Source organism: Muntiacus reevesi, chromosome 2, assembly GCF_963930625.1.
Source record: "Muntiacus reevesi chromosome 2, mMunRee1.1, whole genome shotgun sequence".
In the NCBI taxonomy this organism is placed as follows: Eukaryota; Metazoa; Chordata; class Mammalia; order Artiodactyla; family Cervidae; genus Muntiacus; species Muntiacus reevesi.
Window position 1 is genome coordinate 191,762,034 of NC_089250.1, and position 24,072 is coordinate 191,786,105.

At 40.6% G+C, this 24,072-nt stretch overlaps 1 protein-coding gene across 1 annotated transcript in view; it reads left to right on the forward strand.

The window, feature by feature from the left end:
* Window positions 1-24,072, forward strand: part of ERCC4 (ERCC excision repair 4, endonuclease catalytic subunit) — a 39,746-nt gene that overhangs the window by 8,815 nt on the left and 6,859 nt on the right. Inside the window, exons 3-10 of the mRNA XM_065924352.1 lie at window positions 1,470-1,665; window positions 2,750-2,957; window positions 5,400-5,580; window positions 6,567-6,695; window positions 9,156-9,266; window positions 11,319-11,916; window positions 13,703-13,795; window positions 22,613-22,725. Of these exons, the coding sequence (XP_065780424.1) occupies window positions 1,470-1,665; window positions 2,750-2,957; window positions 5,400-5,580; window positions 6,567-6,695; window positions 9,156-9,266; window positions 11,319-11,916; window positions 13,703-13,795; window positions 22,613-22,725 (1,629 nt within the window). The remainder of the gene's footprint in view (window positions 1-1,469; window positions 1,666-2,749; window positions 2,958-5,399; window positions 5,581-6,566; window positions 6,696-9,155; window positions 9,267-11,318; window positions 11,917-13,702; window positions 13,796-22,612; window positions 22,726-24,072) is intronic.

Genomic DNA, 24,072 nt, shown 5'->3' on the forward strand with positions numbered 1-24,072 from the left:
AGTAGAATCTGAATTGAGTCTATTGAACAAGTCTATTGAATAAGTCATGGGTTAGTATTGTCATTTTCCAGATCCCAGGAGTGATGAGAATGGGAGCAAAAACATACCAGTGAGTTTACAGCAAATATATATGGTACCTGGCTTGGTTTAGGTCTAAAAGGCGAGAATTGTCATAGAGTAATTGACATCTGTGCACTCTTGTCATTTCTTGTCTCTCTCTAATTTCCCACTAATCCTACTGCACCACAGAGGCGTGTGTGTATGATATATGCACATGAGAAATCATCTGGTCCAGAACTCTCTTTTTCTAATTAAAGAAACGTGTATATCCTTGTTTTTGCAATTCAGAGATGTCATTGTCACATCCACCCCACAAAACAGATGTTTAAGCATTTTTTTTTAAGATTTTTATTTCAAATAGACTAATTTATCTTTCAGTAAAATATACTCTGATTCTGAAAGTTGAATTCTTACAATAAGTGAAGCAGATGCTGCCCAGACTTCTGAAAGGCAGCTGTTTTGCAAAGTTCACATCTGATTCACATATAAAAGAACAAATGGCCCACTTGACTTTGAGAAATTTTTCCTCCACCAGGTCGGACACACCCCACCTCAGGGCCTTTACTCTCACCCTTCCTTGGGCTGGAACTTTTTTGGCCCACCTGGTCACAAGGCTCACCCTTCTCATCTCCATCCAGCCTTTACTCACTTAAGACCTCAGTGAGGTACCCTATCTGAAATTGCAAATCCTAAAAAATACAACAAACTAGTGAATATGACCAAAAAAGAAGCAAACTTGGAGATACAAAGAACAAATTTGTGGACTGTCCAGTGCTAAAGACTCCGTGCTTCCACTGCAGGGGTCATGGTTTCCACCTCTGGTCAAAGAAGTTCCACACACCTCAAAGTGCAGTGGGGAAAAAAAAAAAAAGAACATATTATTGTTACCAAGGGGAGAGGGAAGGAAGGGGAAATATTGGGGTAAAGTATTAGTAAATACAACTATTAGGTATAAAATAAGCCACAAGGATATATTGTACAACATGGGCAATATAGCCAATATTCTATGATAGCTATAAATGGTGTATAACCTTTCAAAATTGTGAATCACTGTATTATATACCTGTAACTATAATATTGTATATCAACTACATTTTTTTTAAAGATTAAATAAGTAAGAAAATTGCAAACCACCACCTCTTATACATACTCCTTGTCGTCCTCTGATTCACTTTTTTCCCTCAGCACTTATCCCTTATAACAACTAAATATCTTACTTACTTATATTACTTATTGTAAATGCCACAGGACAGCATTTCGTGTTTTGTTTGTGGCTGTATCCTCAGCCTAGAATAGCTTGCCTATGCTCAAATAAGGCATTCAGGAAAACTGTGATGAATAACTGAAAGCAAGCATAAAAATGACATGTCTTTTGTGCACTCTAAATTATGATTTTTTTCCCCCCTCAGGCATCTTGGTATATAGAGCTCACAGAATAATCGAGTCTTGTCAAGAAGCATTCATCTTGCGCCTCTTTCGACAGAAAAACAAACGTGGTTTTATTAAAGCCTTCACAGACAATGCTGTTGCCTTTGACACCGGCTTTTGTCACGTGGAAAGAGTGATGAGAAATCTTTTCGTAAGGAAGCTGTATCTGTGGCCAAGGTAAACAGGATTATGTGACCAGTTTCTGCAAGAGAACCTGCTGTACTTTAATTTCACACTTTAATATAGTATTTACTGTCACTGCACTTGACACATGCTAGTCAGGTTTATAACAGTGCACCCAAGTATAGATAAATGGTCACCACATTTGTGATTCTTTTAAGAGGAAAGAGAGATTTGATAGTTATTTTTCTGGTAGCCCAAGGCCACCACTTTCTTGTTCATTTAATGAAATCCCTAGGAATCTGGAGGCTCATGTGTACAACAGAATTAGGTGAACTACAGATTTACTGGCTAAGATTCTAACTTGCACTTTGAAAACTACCCATCAGCAGTGGGGAAGAGGGTGGGGTAAATTTGGCAGGTGGGGTTGCCATACATTACTGTGTATAAAGTAGGTGACTAGTGAGGACCTACTGTATAGCACGGGAACAACTACTCAGCGCTCTTTAATGACCCTTGTGGGAAAAGAATCTAGAAAAGGCTGGGTATGTGTGTATGTTAAGGCTTCCCTGGTGGCTCAGATGGTAAGGAATCTCCCTACAGTGCAGAAGACCTGGGTTCAATCCCTGACCCTGCCTTATTTGAGTAATACTTCCATTTATATGGTTAAAAGTAATCCTGAAAACACTGTCGCCTGGCTTTCCGTTTTACTTCTTAATTACATTTTTGTTGTTCGGCCGCTCACTCGTGTCTGACTCTTTGTGACCCCATGGACTGCAGCACACCAGGCTTCCCTGTCCTTCACTATCTCCCAGAGTTTGCTCAAATCCACATCTATTGAGTCGAGGATGCCATCCAACTGTCTCATCCTCTGCCACTCCTTCCCCTTCTGCCTTTAATCTTTCCGAACATTAGTGTCTTTTCAAATGAGTTAGTTCTTCACATCAGGTGTCCAGAGTATTGGATTTTCAGCTTCAGCATTAGTCCTTCCAATGAATATTCAGGACTGACTTCCTTTAGAATTGACTGGTTTGATCTTCTTCAGTCCATTTACAAAAAGCTGTTAGAGTAGTAAACTGAGACTGGAAACACAGAGCTCTTACAACTCTAGAAAATATTTTAAAAATGTTTGTCTTTTTAGGTTCCATGTAGCAGTAAACTCGTTTTTAGAACTGCATAAACCCGAAGTCGTAGAAATTCATGTTTCTATGACACCTGCCATGCTTGCTATACAGACTGCTATTCTGGACATTTTAAATGCCTGTTTAAAGGAATTAAAATGCCATAACCCGTCACTTGAAGTTGAAGATTTATCTTTAGAAAATGCTATTGGAAAACCTTTTGACAAGGTACTCTATTTCTCTCTTTTTAAGCACTGTTTGTGATGTTGTAATTTTTAAGTATGCAAGTTATTTTAATATTTATAATGTTCTCAGTAGGAATTTGTTGTCATTTTAAAATTAGGTTGGAGGTGATTTAAAGTATATCTTCTTTGGTTTACCGGAAAGTAATTTGTAGTCAAATACATTGATTGACATCTAAGCATAATTCTGATTTTTGCAGTTATACAGTGACTGTCTCTTTTTTTTTTAAGTATATGTAAGAGAACATGTGTAAGAGAACTTTCCTAGTGGCTCAGACAGTAAAGTGTCTGCCTACAATGTGAGAAACCCGGGTTTGATCCCTGGGTTGGGAAGATCCTCTGGAGAAGGAAATGGCAACCCACTCCAGTACTATTGCCTGGAAAATCCCGTGGACGGAGGAGCCTGGTAGTCTACAATCCATGGGGTGGCAAAGAGTCGGACACGACTAAGCGACTAAACTTTCACTCCAAGAGAACAACGAATCACCTTTTGCTCTGAAATGACAGCATTTGAATATCTACAGGTAGAAGAGTATGCATAAGAAAACTTCATAATTTATGATCTCTTATTTGGAATAAAAATAATTTGGATGAGTTTTGATTACTGAGGAATGTGAAACTTGCCTGTCTTAAAATTACATTCTGAAGTGAGAAAATGGTAAGACTGTAGTCTAGGAATGTTTATTTCAACTAATTTTTTCATCATAGATTAATATTAATACAGGTACATAAATGTCTAAGATCAAATTGTATGTCTAGAAAAAACTTAAAAAATTCCAGGCAGCTTTTTTTTTTTTTCATATTTTTGTAGAACAAGTTCTTTTCTTTCAAACTCTGAATCAATCTCTTTGTCACTAAAAATAATGCATAGTGATTTTTAAAAGGGAAAAATTTAAGTCCTTATTTTTCTGATTCTTCCAGAAAGTCTTTTTACTATGAAATAATGATGCAGAAAAACCATTCCATGTGTTTTGTGCCTCTGTTTTTAAAATTTATTTTAATTTAGTGCCTAGTATGCCAAAAACACCTCTCACATTCTTCTAATGGTACATATATCTGTGTGGTGGCGGTTTAGTCACTAAGTTGTGTCCGACTCTTGTGACCCCATGGAGTGTAGTCTGCCAGGCTTCTCTGTCCATGGCATTTCCTAGACAAAAATACTGGAGTGGGTTCCCATTTCCTCTCCAGGGAATCTTCCAACCCAGGGATTAAACCCGGGTCTCCTGCACTGTAGGCAGATTCTTTACCACTGAGCTACCAGGGAAGCCCCTGTATATGTCCCTAGAAAAACAAAATATAGCCAGATATGCTTCGCACTAAATTTCTGTAAATCATCCCCTGGCCAGTAAAAGTCAAAGTATTGTTTTACGTATTCATCTCGTAACCAAAGCAAAATAAAGCATAATTCGCATTTGTTAGAAAATTTAAATTTTGTTAATGGTTTTAGAAAAGAGGCATGTAGGTGATTTTTTACAAAAGATGATATACAAAAGACTTATATGTCCCAGTTTATCTAGGACAGTCACAGTGTCTGCCTGTTGTCCTGGAGCGATTATTAATACTGTCATTTCATTTTCACAAGAGTTCCAGTTTGGACAGTAGATTATTTGGTCTTCTAAATATTACTTCTGTTCAGTATTAAATGTGTTAGATAAGATGCCATGTAGTGAAACTGCTTCTGCATCATGCTGCATTATCCCTTTTAGTTATAGAATCAGCTTGTGAAGGAGACATGCATATATATAGCTGTGGATATATAGATACCTACATAGTATATACATGAAACTGTTCTGTGTTTTAGACAGTTTTTTAGGATCTTAAAAAGTATTCAGATTTAGTTGGTTGTTAACAAATATTTTCTCATCCTTGAATCACACTTAAAGAAAATAATAAACACATCTTTTATAGCAGCAAACTACGGTCTGCTGATACTAATTTGATACCGTGTAGTTTCCCTAGTTTATGTCTTCTTCATCATCCAGCTGGCTCTGACATCTCTGTCCATACAGGAGTTGGCAGAAATTAAATGTATCTCCATTACTTGCTTTGATTCTGCATAAAAGTGAATAATTGAGTATCTGATGTTTATCAGGACCTTTGTCTCCTAATAATGTAAATGCAGGTAATTATAAATTGACTGTATCTGATCATAAAGATTGTAGTGATGACACTCTGCTTTACATTTGAAAAATTAAACATTCTAATTAGAATGTTCTGAGTCTTATGAACTTAAATTTTCTGTCCACTTCCTTGGGAAATAATGTCTTTTGTTTTTATTTTTTAAAACCATTGTGGTAAAGCTTACATAACAAAATTTACCATTTTAACCATTTTTAGGTATACAAGGGATAATGTTTGTTGCAAGTATCATTTGTATTAATAATAGCTATATTAAATATCTCTTAGCAGTATTTTATTCTTGTTTTAGACAATTCGCCATTACTTAGATCCTTTGTGGCACCAGCTTGGAGCCAAGACTAAATCCTTGGTTCAGGATTTGAAGATATTACGAACCCTACTGCAGTATCTCTCTCAGTATGATTGTATCACATTTCTTAATCTTCTGGAATCTCTCAGAGCAACAGAGAAGGCATTCGGTCAGAATTCAGGTGGGAGATAAAAATACTAACATTATTCTAGGAACTGATTTGAGTGAAGTACTAGATTTTATTGCGGAGTCAGGTGTGCGGAGTGCTATATTCAACTACATGATGTACTGAGATGTCAAATTATGTTTTATGTTCATAGCACAGGGATGTAGGTTTTACTGATAGCTAATGTTTCCACCTACTTAACTTCTGTTCTGTATATTAATAAATATTCATATCCATCCAGGCAGTTTTATTTCTAGAAAAGACCATATATCATAGGCAGTCCCCAGCTTAGAAATAGGTTGTATTCTGAAAGTTTAGTTGTTATGAACTTAAAATTCATTTCCCCAAAGAAACGGCAAGGGAATATGGAGTTTCATTAGCCAGAGAATGAGAAGAGATTTGTAGGGAAGCACACATATGCCGCTGTCCACCGACTGGATTTTCTACCAGTCACATTCTTGCCTCATTACTGTGACCTTCTTGCTGTGTGGCAAGACCAGTGATTTTTGAAGTGTGGCCCAGGGGCCCCTGGAGCCAAGATTTAATAAAGTTAATATTTCTTATTACTTCACCAGGGACTTTCTTGAGTCATAAACTACAGATGCACAGAGCTGAAGAATACATTGATTACTAGTGAACTTTGGGTCCACTGCCTTCATCTGTGCTTGGGCACCAGCAGCATAACCCACCGATGCTTTTGCAGCATCATTAGAAATGTCAACACAGTGGGGGAAATTCCGTAATAGTATTAGTATGAGAGTAGTTTTGAGGTCACAGACCATCCCCCTGAAAACATCTTGGGGACCCCCAGGGATCTGTAGGCCGCACTTTGAAAACCACCAGTCTAGCCAGACGGTGACAGAGACCATAACAAGGGAGGTGTGGTTGGGAGATGAACAAGCTGGTGACTGGTTGATATACAGGTCATGTGACCTTCAGAGATTCTCTGAAGTTAACCATAAATTAAAGGCTTTTTTTTTCCCCTTAACATTTTATGTTAGGTTGGCTCTTTCTTGACTCCAGCACCTCAATGTTTGTAAATGCTCGAGCAAGAGTTTATCATGTTCCGGAGGCAAAAATGAGTAAAAAAATCAAACTGCCTGAAAAACTGGAGATTAAAGAAGAACAAGGTATCTTGTATGATTAAGTCTTCAAACATGTCTTTTTTTTTTACATATTTGGTATAGAAATGCTTATCAAGTTACACTATAACTTTAAATCTCATTCGACTGTGTGAAAAGTATGTGACTCCATTTAATTACTTGTTAACATGTAACATATGTGATCTGTGTTAAAAAATATTTGGAATGGATTCACTGCCAGGGGATTCCAAATAACAAACATCAAGTATCAATCAAAAGTACTACTACATAAGAATGGTTGATTTTTTTTTTTTTTTAACTTCAGAATAATTACTATTTGGGCATTTAAGGTCTTAGTGGACTATTTTAACATCCCGTTTCAGTTCAGTTCACCTAGTTGTGTCTGACTCTTTGCGACCCCATGTACTGCAGCACTCCAGGCCTCCCTGTCCATCACCAACTCCTGGAGTTTACTCAGACTCATGTCCATTGAGTCAGTGATGCCATCTAACCATCTCATCCTCTGTCATCCTTTCCTACTACCTTCAATCTTTCCCAGCATCAAGGTCTTTTCAGATGAGTCAGTTCTTCACATCAGGTGGCCAGAGTATTGGAGCTTCAGCTTCAGCATCAGTCCTTCCAATGAATATTCAGGACTGATTTCCTTTAGGATGGATTGGTTGGATCTCCTTGCAGTCCAAGGGACTCTCAAGAGTCTTCTCCAGCACCACAGTTCAAAAGCATCAATTCTTTGGCGCTCAGCTTTCTTTATAGTCCAGCTCTCACATCCATACATGACCACTGGAAAAACCATAGCTTTGACTAGACGAACCTTCGTTGGCAAAATCATATCTCTGCTTTTTAATATGCTATCTAGATTGGTCATAACTTTTCTTCCAAGGAGCAGACGTCTTAATTTCATGGCTGCAGTCACCATCTGCAGTGATTTTGAAGCCCAAGAAAATATAGTCTGTTACTGTTTCCACTGTTTCCCCATCTGTTTGCCATGAAGTGATGGGACCAGATGCCATGATCTTAGTTTTCTGAATGTTGAGCTTTAAGCCAACTTTTTCACTCTCCTCTTTCACTTTCATCAAGTTCCTCTTGATGAAAGTTCCTCTTGATGAAAGTTCCTCTTCACTTTCTGCCATAGGGTGGTGTCATGTGCATATCTGAAATTATTGATATTTCTCCTGGCAATCTTGATTCCAGCTTGTGCTTCTTCCAGCCCAGGGTTTCTCATGATGTGCTCTGCATATAAGTTAAATAAACAGGGTGACAATATACAGCCTTGATGTACTCCTTTCCCTGTTTCGAACCAGTCCATTGTTCCATGTCTGGTTCTAACTGTTGCTTCCTGACCTGCATACAGATTTCTCAAGAGGCAGGTCAGGTGGTCTGATATTCCCATCTCTTTAAGATTTTCTTTTTAGCTTTTAGGAAACAGAGGTACTAGAATGAGGCAAATAATGGATTTTATTTCACACTCATCTATAACTATTATAGTAAATATATAGTGAATATTGTTGGCTTTTTAAGACATAAAAGTGAAAGTGAAAGTTGCTCAGTCATGTCCAACTCTTTGCCACCCCATGGACTGTACAGTCCATGGAATTCTCCAGGCCAGAATGCTGGAGTGGGTAGCCTTTCCCTTCTCCAGGGTAGCTTCTTCCCAACCCAGGGATTGAACCCAGGTCTCCCACTGTGCGGGCAGATTGTTTACCAGTTGAGCCACCAGGGAAGCCCAGGAATACTGGAGTGGGTAGCCTGTCCTTTCTCCAGCAGATCTTCCCAACCCAGTAATAGAACAATGGTCTCCTGCATTGCAGGTGAACTCTTTACCAGCTGAGCTGCCATGCTTATGTCCTGCCTGTTGCAAAGATCTATTTCAAAACTTAATTAAATACCTTAGTAATACATTTGAGTACTTACAGAAATAAAGGTTTTATTGTTGTCTGCTTATATCTCGTGTTCAGCATTAGGAGAATCATGGAGATTTTAGAAATAATAAAAACTGTTGTTCTGTACTGATTCCTTTATTTTGTGTAGCAGTTTATATATAACATCGTAGTTGACAACTGACATGTAATCACCTCTTATTAGTGACCATGCATATGACTTTCTCTCAAGGCGTTATGGAGCCTCTGTTAATCTGGGTTTGAAGTGTCTTCATTTAGACCATAAGGAGACCTTCACAAGAATCTGGATTCTCTCATAAGTCTACTTTCCTGGGCTGCATAGTGGGTGCTTGTTTTTTGTTTTTTACTACCTGCACTATAAGCACTTTGATGGGTGCTTGTTGATTGTTTTGATGTACCGTTTATATGTGCACATGTTCAACCAGACCTCCTAAGTTGACAGTCCTGCCCCTCCTCCCCCCATTATGAAGGAAGCTCAAAGGAATGGGCTTATAGAACGATGCCTGTGTTATTTGTTTTCAAAGCCTTTGGAATACTTTATGGATAAACATTATCACATAGAATGAGATTATCGTTTATTTCTATACAGAAACAAAAAAGGAACTGGTGCTAGAAAGCAACCCAAAGTGGGCAGCACTCACAGAAGTTTTGAAGGAAATTGAGGCAGAGAATAAGGAGAGTGAAGTCCTTGGTGGTCCAGGTAGGAAAAAAGGAGATGATGACATTGACCTTCAAAATCTGGCAAATGAGTCCTTTTGATTAGCTCTTTAAAAATAACTTAACACTATTATTTTGTCTATAGAATAAGAAGAATAAGTGCCACATCACCAAAATCTTAGTGACAACTTCCTTTCTGTTCATTGGATGGTTTTCTCCAAGTTCAGTCATTGTATATTCATGAAAGCAGGTTGTTTTACTGGTTGAGTTCTTGGGAAAACTTCTATTTAAAGATATAGCTAATCAACTATTATATATAGAATGGATAAACAGCAAGGTCCTACTATATAGCATAGGGAACTCAAATCAATATCCTGTGATAAACTGTAATGGAAAAGAATGTTAAGAAGAATGTATATATGTATATACCTGAGTCACTTTGCTGTACCGCAGAAATTAACACAATGTCATAAATCAACTAGACTTCAATGAAAAAAATAAAAGGTGCAGCTAATCTCCACATATATGTTCACTAGGCTTTAAAGCTTAAAGTCTGGAATCCCCAAGGAGAAAGCTAATGGGCTTATGTTTTAGGTTGTCAGCAAGTCTTTTCAAAGAAGCCTTAATTGGCCTGTGGAGTAACATTGGCCTAGCCCTAAAGAAATTCCAAGTTTTAGGGCTACTCTCTTTAAACATTAGCACCATAGACTGAACCTGAGCTAAGTTTTTAAAATAAAACCAGATAAAAAATAAAACTAAATTTTAAAGAATATCTGTTAGATTTTGACTCCTATAAAGCAATAAAGGCAAGCACAGAGTCCTTAAATGAGTATTATTCTATGATATTATCACAGAACATATGGTGCTGTGATTTATGACCCTAAGTCATACATACCCACTTAGACAAAGTGAAAAGTATAAAGAAAAAAGAAAAGGGGGAAAAATTATGTCTCGCAGCCACTGTTAACCCTGACATATTTCCTTCCTGGTTTTCTCCTGTGTATTTTCTGTTTCACATTGTTAAAGTTATAGTATAGATATAACACTATAAAGTTATAGTGTAGATTAATTCTGGATGTAGAATTAATGAGACAAATGACACTGACATTTTCAAAGTTCTCAAAACATATTACCACATTGATATGTAGGTTTTTTTCTTTTTTTAATCAGTTGTCATTTCTTTTGGAAGTATAAGACCTTGTCTCTTTTTCACTTAGCTAGCATTGACTGAAGATGCTGTATATATTTGTGTGTATCCGCATGTATCACATATGTATAACAGTTTTATTAATTTGATGGGAGAAAAATGCTTATCTAGTTTGAAATTTTGATGTTTAGGGAACTCAGTATTTTCTCAGATGCATTTCTTTCTTTGTGAATTGTGTTAGTTTCCTTTGCTGGTTTAAGGTGTGTTCTTAGTTTTTATCAGCTTTTTATACATTGAAGATATTAACATTTATCATAGTTGTATAAAGTTGTATTTTGTCTTTAGCTCTTTTTTTAAGATTAGAAATGGGTTTATTTAGAGAGATACACATTCTGTAGACAGAACACGGTCCATCTCAAAAGGCTTGAGAGCAGTCTTTCTTTATCTTTATAATGCACAGTTAATTCTCCAGTGTATTGAGTCAGTCTTTGTTTACAGATATCAATCTTCTCTGAGATTTCTTCATTGCTTTTAAGCCTGGAAAAGCATCCTCATATGGAGAGATGGAGAAGAGTCATCTTTTTTTTATGATTTATTATTTAACATTTGACTTTGTAATCCATTTGGAATTTATTTTAGTATTTCCAGATCCTCTGGAAAATTATTAATTAAAAAGAGCTCCCTTAAAGCCTCTGTTATACCACAGCTCTATTTTCATAAGTCTCTAAATATTTCTGGCTTCACCTTTACCCGAAAGATTTAAGTGATCCTGGCAGAGAGGTGAATGTCTTTGATGAGCATCTGAGACCCTTGTTAAACAAATTGTAAAGTATCTTTAGCGCCAAAGAGGTGAGATGGGTCTTCTTTGTGGGGGACAGGAGGAGGGGGCACACAGGGAGGAGGGCAGGAAGTGAGCTAATAGCTCCATAACACTGTTTTCAATTTTAGGACAAGTTCTCATTTGCGCAAGTGACGACAGGACGTGTTCCCAGCTGCGAGAGTACCTCACTGTCGGAGCAGAGGTCTTCTTGTTGAGGCTCTACAGAAAAACCTTTGAGAAGGACAGCAAAGCTGAAGATGTATGGATGAGATTAAGGAAGGAAGATGACTCGAAGAGAATCATGAAATCCAACAAGAGGCCCAAAGACCTCCGAGACAAAGACAGGCCCCCTGCCAAAGAGAAGGCCCTCAGAAAGAAGAAACCAAGGTTGACTTTAACTCAGATGATGGGAAGAACTGAAGAACTAGAGGGGGAGGCAGGTGTTGAGGAGGGCAGCCCAAGAGAGCTGACCAGCAGCCCGGAGAGCTGCACAGGAGACAGTAAGCACGAGGAGCCTGATGTGAACGTGTCCTCCGATGCCGCCTACGGGATTCTGAAAGACCCCCTCACCATCATCCACCCGCTCCTGGGCTGCAGTGATCCCTACGCTCTGACACGCGTGCTCCACGAGGTGGAGCCGAGATACGTGGTCTTGTATGATGCAGAGCTGACCTTCGTGCGTCAGCTTGAAATTTACAGGGCGTCTCGGCCCGGGAAGCCTCTCAGGCAAGTTGTAGGGAAGGTGAAGTCTCACCTTACAGGCTCAGCTTCACAGTTCTGTAGGGTTTAGTACAGACAGACCAGCTGCCCACGGGCTTTCTGATCTGTAACGCTGCCTTGTTGGGATGTTGGCTGAGTTTATGAAACGTCTGACGGTTCAGGTCCGTCTGGGAAGTGCTCCTGAGGAGGAGGTCGCATGTTGTAGTGGAACCGGGGATCTGGGGGAACACCTCCCTTGTTAACCTCTGCTACTGTTCGGTGCCATATTCTTTATGCATCGGTTGTAGTCTACAGGGTGCCGTCTCTGAATAAGCCTAGGAAATTTACAATATCCTAACTTCTCCCAAATGTTCATGTAATTATGACTCAGCAAAATCATGTCATAATTCAAAAATGTCTTTCTTTTAAATCTGAAGAAGTGACTCTAAGTTATAGCCACATAAAACTGAAGTATTTGGGGAATTATTGTACCAAGTTTTCTTGAGTTTCAAGAACTATCAGATGAGAAATCTACAGAAATATCAGATGAGAAAATGGTGCCTCCCAAAGAATATAGTGTTCTGGCTCTCCAATTAATCCGAGGGAAATAAACAGCAAAATTAATATCCTGAACTCAGCTTGAACCAAAATCAGAGCCAAAAGAAACCTTTCTAGCCAGTTTAACGAAGGCAACCCTTCCAAGTAGAGATGAATGGAGGAGTTGGGTCAGAAATAATGCAGGATGAAGAGATTAGACGAAGCTGGTAAAATAATTATAGGCTGATAAATTTTTCATACTTTACCATTGATCAATACTGTAGATAGCTTATGTGCACCCAAGTTCTCTGTTGCCTGATAGTAGAATACTGTGTGATGCTTAGAAACAAAATGTCAGAAATGGAAGGGGCTTTGGAGTTCAACCACTTAGTCCAACAATGAGAAACTGAGGCTCAGAGGTGGTGAATGACTTGCCCTTGGCCACTTGATATATTCGTGGCAGAGCTGGGGGTCTCTGGATTCATTGGCCAGTGGCCTTTTCCATGTTCATACTTTTAAAAAATGCAATCTAGGAAGATGAAGGTCAAAAGAAAAATCTAGGGTTAAAGAGGAAAAATATTTAAAAAAAGGAAAAATATCTCTGATGGAAGGTGAAGAAAAGGTGCTTCATTCAACTTCTTAGCAACAAACAAGATAGAAAGCTGGCCTTTTCTAAGAGAAAAGAATATGTCAAATTATTTCTTGAGGCGCTTGATATAATCCATATGTCCTCTGTGTCCATGTGTTTATATAAAATGTGCGATGGCTTGGGTCTGTTAAGACATGAATAAAAAGGAACTGAGAAATTACTTGTGAAGATAAAGGTCATATAGATTTCATTTGTTTACTTTTCACTAACATGAACTTTCCTAAGCTGGCTTTTATAACTGCTCTCCAACTTTTTAAATGATTGTTTGGCAGGGGTGCAAAGAAAAAATTGAAAAAAGAGAAGCCGCTAAGATTGTGTTTTCTGATTTGTTTATAGTTATGAGGAAAGAATTACTCTATCCCTCTTTGTTATATTTCAGTGTTTACCTAAACTCCATTCCTCCTTTCGGTGAAAGAAGAAAGGAAAAAAAAGCCCATGTGGTAACGAGACCTTTAACAGGTGGGGTTTAGGCTGCTTGATTTTAGCAAGTGTGTGATTAATGGAACCTTTTCTTCTCCATCAAATATTTATTATTTGAACACTCTGGGTTGCTGATTTCACGCTTTTCCTTCCAGGGATTAAAAATTATGTGTTTTCAGCCTAAAAGAGATCTGTCTTAACTTGCAGGGTTTACTTTCTTATATACGGAGGTTCAACGGAGGAACAGCGCTATCTCACTGCTTTGCGGAAAGAAAAGGAAGCTTTTGAAAAGCTCATAAGGTAAATACACAGGAGATCAGTATGAAGGAATCAAAGGCCTTTGAAGATCCAGAGGCTTCTCTGGATCTAGGTGGGGGAATATCTCCTAGCCCTTAGGGGCTAGGGAGAGTCACGTCAAGATACACCTGTGGTCTGATAACCCCCCAGGGTTTACATGGATCAGCACCCATTTCTTTTTTCCCTGCCTCTCCACCATCCCCATTTGCTTTTCAGGGGTTTGATGGACTATTAGATATGTGAAGAAAGGTGGGAGGGGGGATCAGGATGGGGAATACATGTTAATCCATGGCTGATTTATGTCAATATATGACAAAAACCACTACAATATTGTAAAGTAATTAGCCTCCAACTAATAAAAATAAATGGAAAAAAAATAAATAAAAGTATCTTCCTGAAACAGAAAAAAAAAAAAAAAAGATATGTGAAGAAAACTGCTTTTCTGTTTGTAAAGAAATAAAACCTAAAGCACCAGCAGTAGAACTCTCCCCCTCCCCCATGTCCAAGATTTCTCCCTTCCCTTGGAATCATGATTTTTTTCTTCCCTTGTGAAATCTCCATGTCTTGGGTGGGTGACTGCTTTAGTCTTTACCCAAAAATACTTTTATGACCTGATCAGTTCATATCAATAGAATCACTCTGAGAAAAACATTTTTATAAAAGTGTGACATTTGTCTGAGCAGATGTGTGTTTTTTGAGAATGAGTATCCTTTAATGTTCCAGATAGAAAAAGTTTTTGGTTTAACAGAAGGAAAATGTTCCTAAGTGAGATATTGATAGGCAAATTGCATGACTACCTCTTACCTGTAGGCATCTGAGAAAGCTGATAACATCTCCCAAGGAATGTTGTCAAGGAGATGGCAGCTTGGTGAGAGAAGATGAATCAGGTGGTCTCTCGGGGGCCCCAGGAGCCAGGGCAGGGGCTAGACAGGGAATCCTTGAGCTGAGATAGAGAAGAGGCTAGATGAGAGGATACTGTGGCCTAGCCTGGCTGGGACCAAGCCAGACTAGTCCTAAAAGCCTCAGACGCTGGCAGCGAGAGGGCATAAGTCACTTTTAGTGGCAGTTAGCCAGCCAGGACCTCGACACAATTTCAAAATGAACAGTCATTTCCCAGCACTGGCTATGGGCTTTCAGTATATGCTGAAAGTATGTAGATACCCCAGTGCATCCAGGAATGGTTTCCAGATACAGGAGCACTTCCTGAATCAGTGCCACTGAGCCCCTGTAAAGACACGGAGCACAGTATGTGGGCAGCACCCTGTGCTGTCCTTCCCTCCCCTTCCTCTCCTCTGTGATTGTGGCATGTCTTAGGCAAGGATTCTTACAGCTATCAATCAACAGTTATGGGACAGTCCTTTCAGCCTGTGAAAATATATTTTCTTTTAGTTTTTACTGAAGTGTGGTTGATTTGTAATTTGTGTTAATTTCCACCATACAGCAAAGCGATTCAGTTACACACATATAACTACACATATAACGCTCAGTCCTTCCCTCCCTCAGCCCCTCTCCACCTTGGGAAGTCTTTTCTTTATGTCTTGAGTCTGTTTCATTGTTGTTCCATTGCTAAGTTGTGTCTGACTCTTTGCAGCACCATGGACTGCAGCACACCAGGCTTCCCTGTCTTTCACCATCTCCTGGAGTTTGCTCAAACTCATGTCCATCGAGTCGGTGATGCCATCCAGCCATCTCAAACTCTGTTTCCCCCTTCTCCTCCTGCCCTCAATTTTTCCCAGCATCAGGGTCTTTTCCAGTGAGTCAGCTCTTTGCATCAGGTGGCCAAAGTATTGGAGCTTCAGCTTCAACATCAGTCCTTCCAGTGAATATGCAGGGTTGATTTCCTTTCGGATTAACTGGTTGGATCTTCCTGTGGTCCAGGGGACTCAAGAGTCTTCTCTAGCATCACACTTAAAAAGCATCAATTCTTTGGTGCTTAACTTGTTTTATGGTCTACTCTCACATCTGTACATGCCTACTGTTCCCCTTCTATTTGCCATGAAGTGATGGGACTGGATGCCATGATCTTTATTTTTTGAATATTTAGTCTTAAGCCAGCCTTTTTTCCTCTTCTCTTTCACCTTCATCAAGAGGCTCTTTAGTTCCTCTTCACTTTCTGCCATTAGGGTGGTATCTTCTGCATATCTGAGGTGGTTCATATATCTCCCAGCAGTCTTGATTCCAGCTTGTGATTCATCCAGCCTAGCATTTCGCATGATGTACTCTGCATAGAAGTTAAATAAGCATGTAAGTTGAGTAAACAACTCCTTTCCCAAGTTTGAACCTGTCCACTGTTCCATGTCCGGTTCTAACTATTGCTTCTTGACCTACATACAGGTTTCACAAGAGGCAGGTCAGGTGGTCTGGTATTCCCATCTCTTTTGGAATTTTCCAGTTTGTTGTGATCCACACAGTCAAAGGCTTTAACATAGTCAGTGAAGCAGATGTTTTTCTAGAATTCTCTTGCTTTTTCTGTGATCCAATGAATGTTGGCAATTTGATCTCTGGTTCTTCTGCCTTTTCTAAATCCAGCTTGTACATCTGGATTTTCTCAGTTCACATACTGTTGAAGCCTAGCTTGGAGGATTTTGAATATTACTTTGCTAGCATGTGAAATGAGCACAGTTGTATGGTAGTTTGACCATTCTTTGGCATTGCCCTTCTTTGCGATTGAATGAAAACTGACGTTTTCCTCTCTGGTGTTTTGTGGATGTGTATTTCTATTCATGTGTTCTGGAGGATAGTTTGTGGGCTTCCCTGGTGGCTCAGATGGTGAAGAATCTGCCTATAGTGCGGGAGACCTGGATTTGATCTCTGGGTTTGAAAGACTCCCTGGAGAAGGGAATGGCTACCCACTCCAGTATTCTTGCCTGGAGAATTCCATGGACAGAAAATCCTGGTGAGCTATAACCCATTGAGGATATTTTATATGTGTGTATACATGCTTTTTGAAAAAAATATTCCAGAAAGTGTTATAACCATGTGTTATACAGACTTCCTCTTCCTGTTCAGAACATTTAGCTTCTCTCTGTGTCTCTTAGACCTTCATCTCCCAAGACTCAGTCAACAGATATTTCTTGAGCATCTATTATGATCCAACTCCTCCTGTCCTCACATTAAAGTGCTAGACTTACAGTGGTGCAGAAAAAACAAGCTCAGTTCTGTCTTCTAGAGCTTATCCCCTAGTGTAAAAGACAAACATTGGATGGTTATGCACAGTCTAATAAACACCTGCAGGCTATAGCCTGCAAAGCTGAAAGAAAATGGTATCGAGAGTTTGTCAGAGGGGGCGGGGGGGGGGGGGGGGGCGGCGCAGGGGCAGCACCTCTTGAGGGGTGACCTTTAAGCTGACTTAGGCAGCATGTGTGTTGGTTGCTGAGTAGACAAAAGTGGGCCGAGGGTTGTGTTGTTCAAGAGTGTGTGTGAAAGCTCAGAGGTGCAGGAGGCCTGTTAATGATTCAGAACTTTACTCTGAAGGCCGTAAGACAGCACTGCAGAGTTCTAAGTAGGAGAGTGACGTAGTGTGTTTTCAGAGGCTCTCTCTGGCACCAAACTTGGAATGGATGGAGTAGGGAAGTAGTCAGGAAGCTATTGCAGTTGTCCGATAAGAACCAGTGGCAGCTAAGATTAGGTTGATGGAGAGAAGGGGAGAGATTTAAGCGATATTGAGGAAATGGAGTCCAAGAATTGGTGCCACTGGATGTGGGCCAGTAACCTCCTAATTGGCTCTTTCACTTTTTTTAAAATATCCTTTGCCTCAGGCTTCTCTGATTAAAGTGACTGTCTCTAGATTACAGTGAGCACATGGAACTAAGATATTCAGATGAGGTTGTCGGTATTTACGTTGAGGGTCCCTAAAGATCACCCTCAGGCTCAGTGAGTCACCAGAAGGACCCACAGAAGTCAGATAAGCTGGGATCCTCACCATTGTGGTTAATTACAGAGAAAGGACACAGAGTAAAATCAGCAGAGAGAAAGAACGCTCGGAGCCAAGTCCAGGAGAAATCCAGCATGAGCTTCCGAGTGTCCTCTTGCAGTGAGGTCCCACGGAAGTGCTTAATTCTGGCATCCGTGTGTGACAGCACACGCTCAGCATTATCCTCAGGGAAGCTTACCCGAGAGTTGGGGTCCAGCATTTTTACTGGGAGTCAGTCATACAGATGTAGTATTCAAGGGACAGACTCCGGCTCCCTGGAGATGAAACATGTATTCACCATAAATCACACTGGGGCCTGCTGTGTGACCCTCTTATCAGGCGGAGTAGTCCAAGAACTCAGATCTCAGCTCCCAGAAGCTGGCCAGGGGTTTCCAGAAAGACAAGCTGAGGAGACAGGCCTTTCTTGGGAATGTGCAGGGTTTGAGCATCCCAGGCCTGCTCTCTGAACCCTTTCCTGCCCGGAGGTGTACCCCACCCAGGGTGCCTGTAGCATCTGAATAGGTGAGTTGTATGCGCCAGGCCTCCTTCCCACATCTGCATCTTCTCCAGTTCATCAGAACGTAGCCTGGAAAAGAGTGCCATTACTGGACTGTAGCCAGGTGTTGGGGACCTGCATGCACTTCCCAGCTTATATGAGGGACTTGACACTCAAAGGGCTTAGTGACAAGGCTCAGATCAACCTGGCCTTGACTGGAAACATCCCTCAGCAGAACCCAGGATGTAGCCTTTCTCCTACATTTCAATTTCTACAGCAATTTCCGTACCAGATTTTATCTATATGGCCTGGCCTAATTTTCTAACTGTCTCAGCGGTGACTGTCTGCGTATTAAGTTAGGTCTTGCCATATCACACAGACAGTAACACTATTTAGAATCTTAAGATATTTACTTTCCCAGAAAACTTGGGGAATTTGAGAAGTGTTTGTTTTGAAAAGCAAAATATATGTGAGGTGCATGGCTGAAAGAGCATTTGCACTGAGCCTGGACTTAAGAGAAAAATGTAATGGGAGACTGAGGAAATGCACTTTTGCCAGGACCTCCACAAGTGATTTTGTAAGAACAAAAGCAATGCTGCTATTTAAAATAACCAGAGAGGAATGAATCAGGCAAGCTGGCAGTGAAAGGATTGTTTGGCTGGACTAGAGATCAGTAGATTACGAATGACAAGTAAAGAGAAAAAAGATTACATGTCTCAGTATTGATAATAAAATGCTCCCTGGGTCAAAAAATTAGTAATAACATTCTGAGTAAACATAGTTTTTGAGAGGTCACCACTTTTCAAAGGGAAGGGTTAGATTATTTGAAATTTTACAGTTAAAAAAATATGATCACAAAATGGGTTAGCATGAGGACTTGAATAAATGCCCATTTGAAGAGACTCCTAGTCCAGTACCTCCTCCCTGTTTTATCATGTTGTACAAGCTATTCAAATACCACTAGAGATGTTAGAGCAATATTAAGAAACCACAGTATTTCAGGTGGACATAGGAATCTGAATTGTTCAATTATTATTTTGTATCTGTCACATACAGTAATTTGATTATGCTACATGTTGTGAACAAGGGACTGAGTATTTTTAAGTATGACAAATTTCTGTTAAACTAATTTGAGTTACTAGTTAGGAAGACAATATTTTCTTCACAACACTGGTTTCATTTCAAGAGTATGGTTTTTTTTCTGAGATTTAATTTGCAGTTACATTTCATAGTAAACTAGTTGTTTAACAGTATTAACTGAAGCAGTTGCAGGATCACTTGAAAGAAATCTATTTTTTAGCATTCGAGTGTGTGTTTGGTCATGTCTGACTATTTGCAACCCTGTGGACTGTGGCCCGCCAGGCTCCTCTGTCCATGGAATTTTCCAAGCAAGAATACTGGAGTAGGTTGCTATTTCCTCTGCCAGTTTTGTTTTTTAGCGTAGTCATGAATAATTAGGGGATGAGGTTACTACATTATAGGGCTTCCCAGGTGGCTCAGTGGTAGAGAATCAGCCTGCCAGTGCAGGAGACACAAGAGACACAGATTCAATCCCTGGGTGGGGAAGATCCCCCGGAGGAGGATATGGCAACCCACTCCAGTATTCTTGCCTTCAAAATCGCATGGGCAGAGGAGCCTGGCGGGCTACAGTCCATGAGGGCCACAAAGAGTCAGACATGACTGAGTGACTGAGCACACAGCTATGACATTAATAAAAGCTAACATATGGTGCTTGTTATGTTCTGGGCACTACTCTGAGTGCCTTACATGTGTTAACGTGATCTTTATAACAGTCTGTTGAGGTTCAGTTCAGTCGCTCAGTCGTGTCCAATTCTTTGTGACCCAATGAACCACAGCACGCCAGGCCTCCCTGTCCATCACCAACTCCCAGAGTCCACCCAAACCCATGTCCATTGAGTCGGTGATGCCATCCAACCATCTCATCCTCTGTCGTCCCCTTCTCCTGCCCTCAATCTTTCCCAGCATCAGGGTCATTTCCATTGAGTCAGCTCTTCGCATGAGGTGGCCAAAGTCTTGGAGTTTCAGCTTCAACATCAGTCCTTCCAATGAACACCCAGGACTGATCTCCTTTAGGATGGACTGGTTGGATCTCCTTGCAGTCCAAGGGACTCTCAAGAGTCTTCTCCAACACCACAGTTCAAAAGCATCAATTCTTTGGCACTCAGCTTTCTTTATAGTCCTACCCTCACATCCATACATGACCACTGGAAAAGCCATAGCCTTGACTAGATGGACCTTTGTTGACAAAGTAATGTCTCTGCTTTTTAATATGCTGTCTACGTTGGTCATAACTTTTCCTTCCAAGGAGTAAGCGTCTTTTAATTTCATGGCTGCAGTCACCATCTGCAGTGATTTTGGAGCCCAGAAAAATAAAGTCAGCCACTATTTCCACTCTTTCCCCATCTATTTGCCATGAAGTGATGGGACAAGATGGCATGATCTTAGTTTTCTGAATGTTGAGCTTTAAGCCAACTTTTTCACTCTCCTCTTTCACTTTCATCAAGAGGCTCTTTAGTTCTTCTTCACTTTCTGCCATGAGGGTGGTGTCATCTGCACATCTGAGGTTATTGATATTTCTCCCGGCAATCTTGATTCCAGCTTGTGCTTCCTCCTAACCTGTTGAGGTTAGGTTTTAGTATTCTTCCCATTTTACAGACAGAATTGAGGGACAGAGCTTTTAAAAAACTCGCCTCAAGTCAACACAGCCAGTAAGTGGTGTCAGATCCACAACATGTGAATGCAGAGTCTGCATTCTAACCCCTGTGCTTGGCAGCCACACACAGATAACAGGCTGATTAGGAAAGGAAGCTGCCCCTGCCTGTGATGGCTTAGCCAGTAGGGTAAGTGGAGATATAGAGGGGGGGAAACCCCCCATGTTGATCCCAAATGTAAAAGAAATTTAAGAGTAGTAAGCTCTCTGGACCATTTGCCATGTGTCCCCAGCTGGAGTCTGGTAGGTGTGACGGGGTAGTACTGAGTGACTCTGGAGCTGTGATCACTGCAAAGAATTCTGCAGTAGCCACCCTTGACGACGCTGGTGTTGAGAATAATGGACCAGAACAGAACTGGAGTGATTGGCCTATGCAACCTGTTCATAAAGTGTTACACTAATAACAACTTTGCATTTGTATATTATTTCAAATAGTATAGAATTTATAAACTTGAGTTTCTGTTCACCCATGGTACCTCTTTTTGGTACCGTGCCCTAAGACATTGCGTATCCAGAGTGGCTGAGGAATTGCTCCATCTGATTTTATCGTCTTTCGTTGGAAAACCCTTGGGCATGAGCCCTTGTTGGAATCACTGGTTGCTAATGATTCCTCTTGTTTCGCCTTCCACAGACTCTCTTATTGCAGGCAGTCAGTTCCACGGTGGTTTTTCACGTTGCTGTATTTCTTCAACTCAGCTGCAAGCCCAGCCAGGGCAGAGACGCAGTCTTATACATCTTTTCTGTTGACCTGGCACAAAAGGACCCACAGACCCCGCTGTTTCCTGAACTGATTCTAACATCCTTTTACTGGTTTTGAAAAATCAGAGGATGGCAAGCCTGGCTTAGTCTTCCTGTGGCTATTGAGGGTCCTGTCATGATTCTGGTTCCTGATTGCAAATCTGAGTTAGGATTCTATAGGCTTGTCAGTCTACCAGCTTAAGGTGCTAAGCTTTCTTGAAGACAGAAATTATTGGGTAACCATATTTGTATCCAAATTACCTCACATAGTATGTGGAAGCCTGCCCTAAATGTTTTAAACAGCTAAGTTAGTGAATCAATACTGCCGTACTGCATAATCTGAGATGTCGATTTTTTTTTGTTTAAATCTCTGTTGGAAATTTGCTTTCTTATATTAATCATGATTTTCCTTTAAAACTGGAGAGTGTTTAATGGGGCCTCCCACCTAGAGTTTTTCAAATCAAAGTTAGTTTGGCCATTTATATTTTCATGTCTTTAATCATTGGTCTTTAATTATCTTATCTATGATTTCTCTGAAAATATTGGAATATGAATTATTTGAATTCTTTTCAGTGCTCAGTAACACATTTAGCACATTTGTATAAAAAAACCTCAGTAACCTCTTTGTGGCAGTCTTCATTTGCTTATTTCATGACTCAAAGTGTTTGGAGGACATACAGAATAGAAAATAAGTAAGTTTTTTTTTCTTTTTTAACTCCAGAAGATGAGCAGAAGTACCCAACCAAGAAACTCTGCTTCCATTCCCCATCGCTTGTCTGTGCATATTTGGCTCATACCCAAACATCCTTCTGATGTTTCCTGGGTTCTCTTTTAGCACTACAGTTGCATAGATATTTTCTATGTTATAATTTACCGAAGATTAAAATCAGGAATTTTGAAATTAATTCAGAAAGGTTGAAGATGTGTTCCTCCCACCCCCAGGGAAAAGGCTAGTATGGTCATCCCTGAAGAAAGAGAAGGCAGAGACGAAACGAACCTCGACCTTGTGAGAGGCTGTGTGTCTGCCAATGCTCCCACTGACACGCGAAAAGCCGGTGAGTCCCACTCTCTGCCAAGCTCTCCTGCTGCCCGTGCCGGAGGCTATGGGGCTCCAGAGTCTCTCTGCAGGAGTTTGGTTTTTCTCAACAAGCTCTTCAGCATGACTGTCTGCTCTCATATCTCAGTCTCAACTCTGCTGTTCACTAACCACATGTCTTTCTGAATCTCGGGCTCTTCACCCATAAGATAGGGGGTTGTGTTCTAGGCACCAGCATTGGAAATAAGTTACATTCCAGCATTAGTTGAGATTCAGAATATACTTTTGCCAAGAAGCTTTTGTGAATGGTGGTTGGGTTCTTACCTTAACCCAAAGAAGCCAGTGTCCTCATAGATAAGAGACAGGGTTCATTGTTCAGGGAGCGTTCCCACCCCTTCCAGTGTTTGTTGATTGCTTCTTGGCACTCTTCTAGACCACAGGTATGTGGTACTCTCACTGCCCTGCAGCATCCAGCCAGTGGCCTTCCACCGAGACATGCTGGATGCCCCTTGCACTGCAGTCCGAGGATGACCATGTCCCTCCCACTCTCCAGATCTCCATTTCAGCAGCTGCCTTCAGCCAGGTGGCGTGGGAAAAACTATGGCTGAGTCGCTTTCTCCTTTGGTGAGGTCAGCGCAGTTAAAGCAGTGCGTCTCAGAATTCACTGTCCTTCAGAATAGCCTCTGGTACTTGCTAAAACTGTAGATTCATGGATCCCACTCCATAGAAATTCTGATTTGATAGATCTGAAACGGGGTCAGCATCTGAAGGAAGTGGTTCTTGGCCCATACTTTGGGAAACACGGCCTCATCAGAGGATCTGTGTCTTTTGAAGAAGATTCTTAAACAGGTTGGGGACATTACCTGCAGGACAGCAGGAATACCCGACAATATGAAGGAAGGTAGAGCCTGTGGGTACCACATGAAAAGCTATTCACAGAAATCTGCCCTCTGAGTTCAGTCTTCTCAGCACTCGTATAGCTTCCCTTTGCTGCTGTAATAAATTGCCACAAACTTTAGTGTCTTGAAATGACATGCAGTCATTATCTAACAGTTATTATACAATCCAAAGTCCAAATGGGTTTCACTGAGTTAAAAAGAAGGTGTCTGCAAGGTTGCGCTCCCTTTGGAGGCTCTGGGGGAGAATCCCTTCCTCTTCCAGGTCATCCAGGGCTGCCTGCTCCCTCACTCGTGGCTCCTTCCTCCACCTCCACCAGCAGCTCTGCCTCTGAGCTTCCTGCTTCTCTCCTTTGCTTATAAGGGCCCTTGGACCTGTCTCCATAATCCAGAAGAATCTCCCAATCTTGAAACCTCTAATTTAACCACATTTCCAGAGTCCCCTTTGCTGTGTAAAGTAACATATTTGC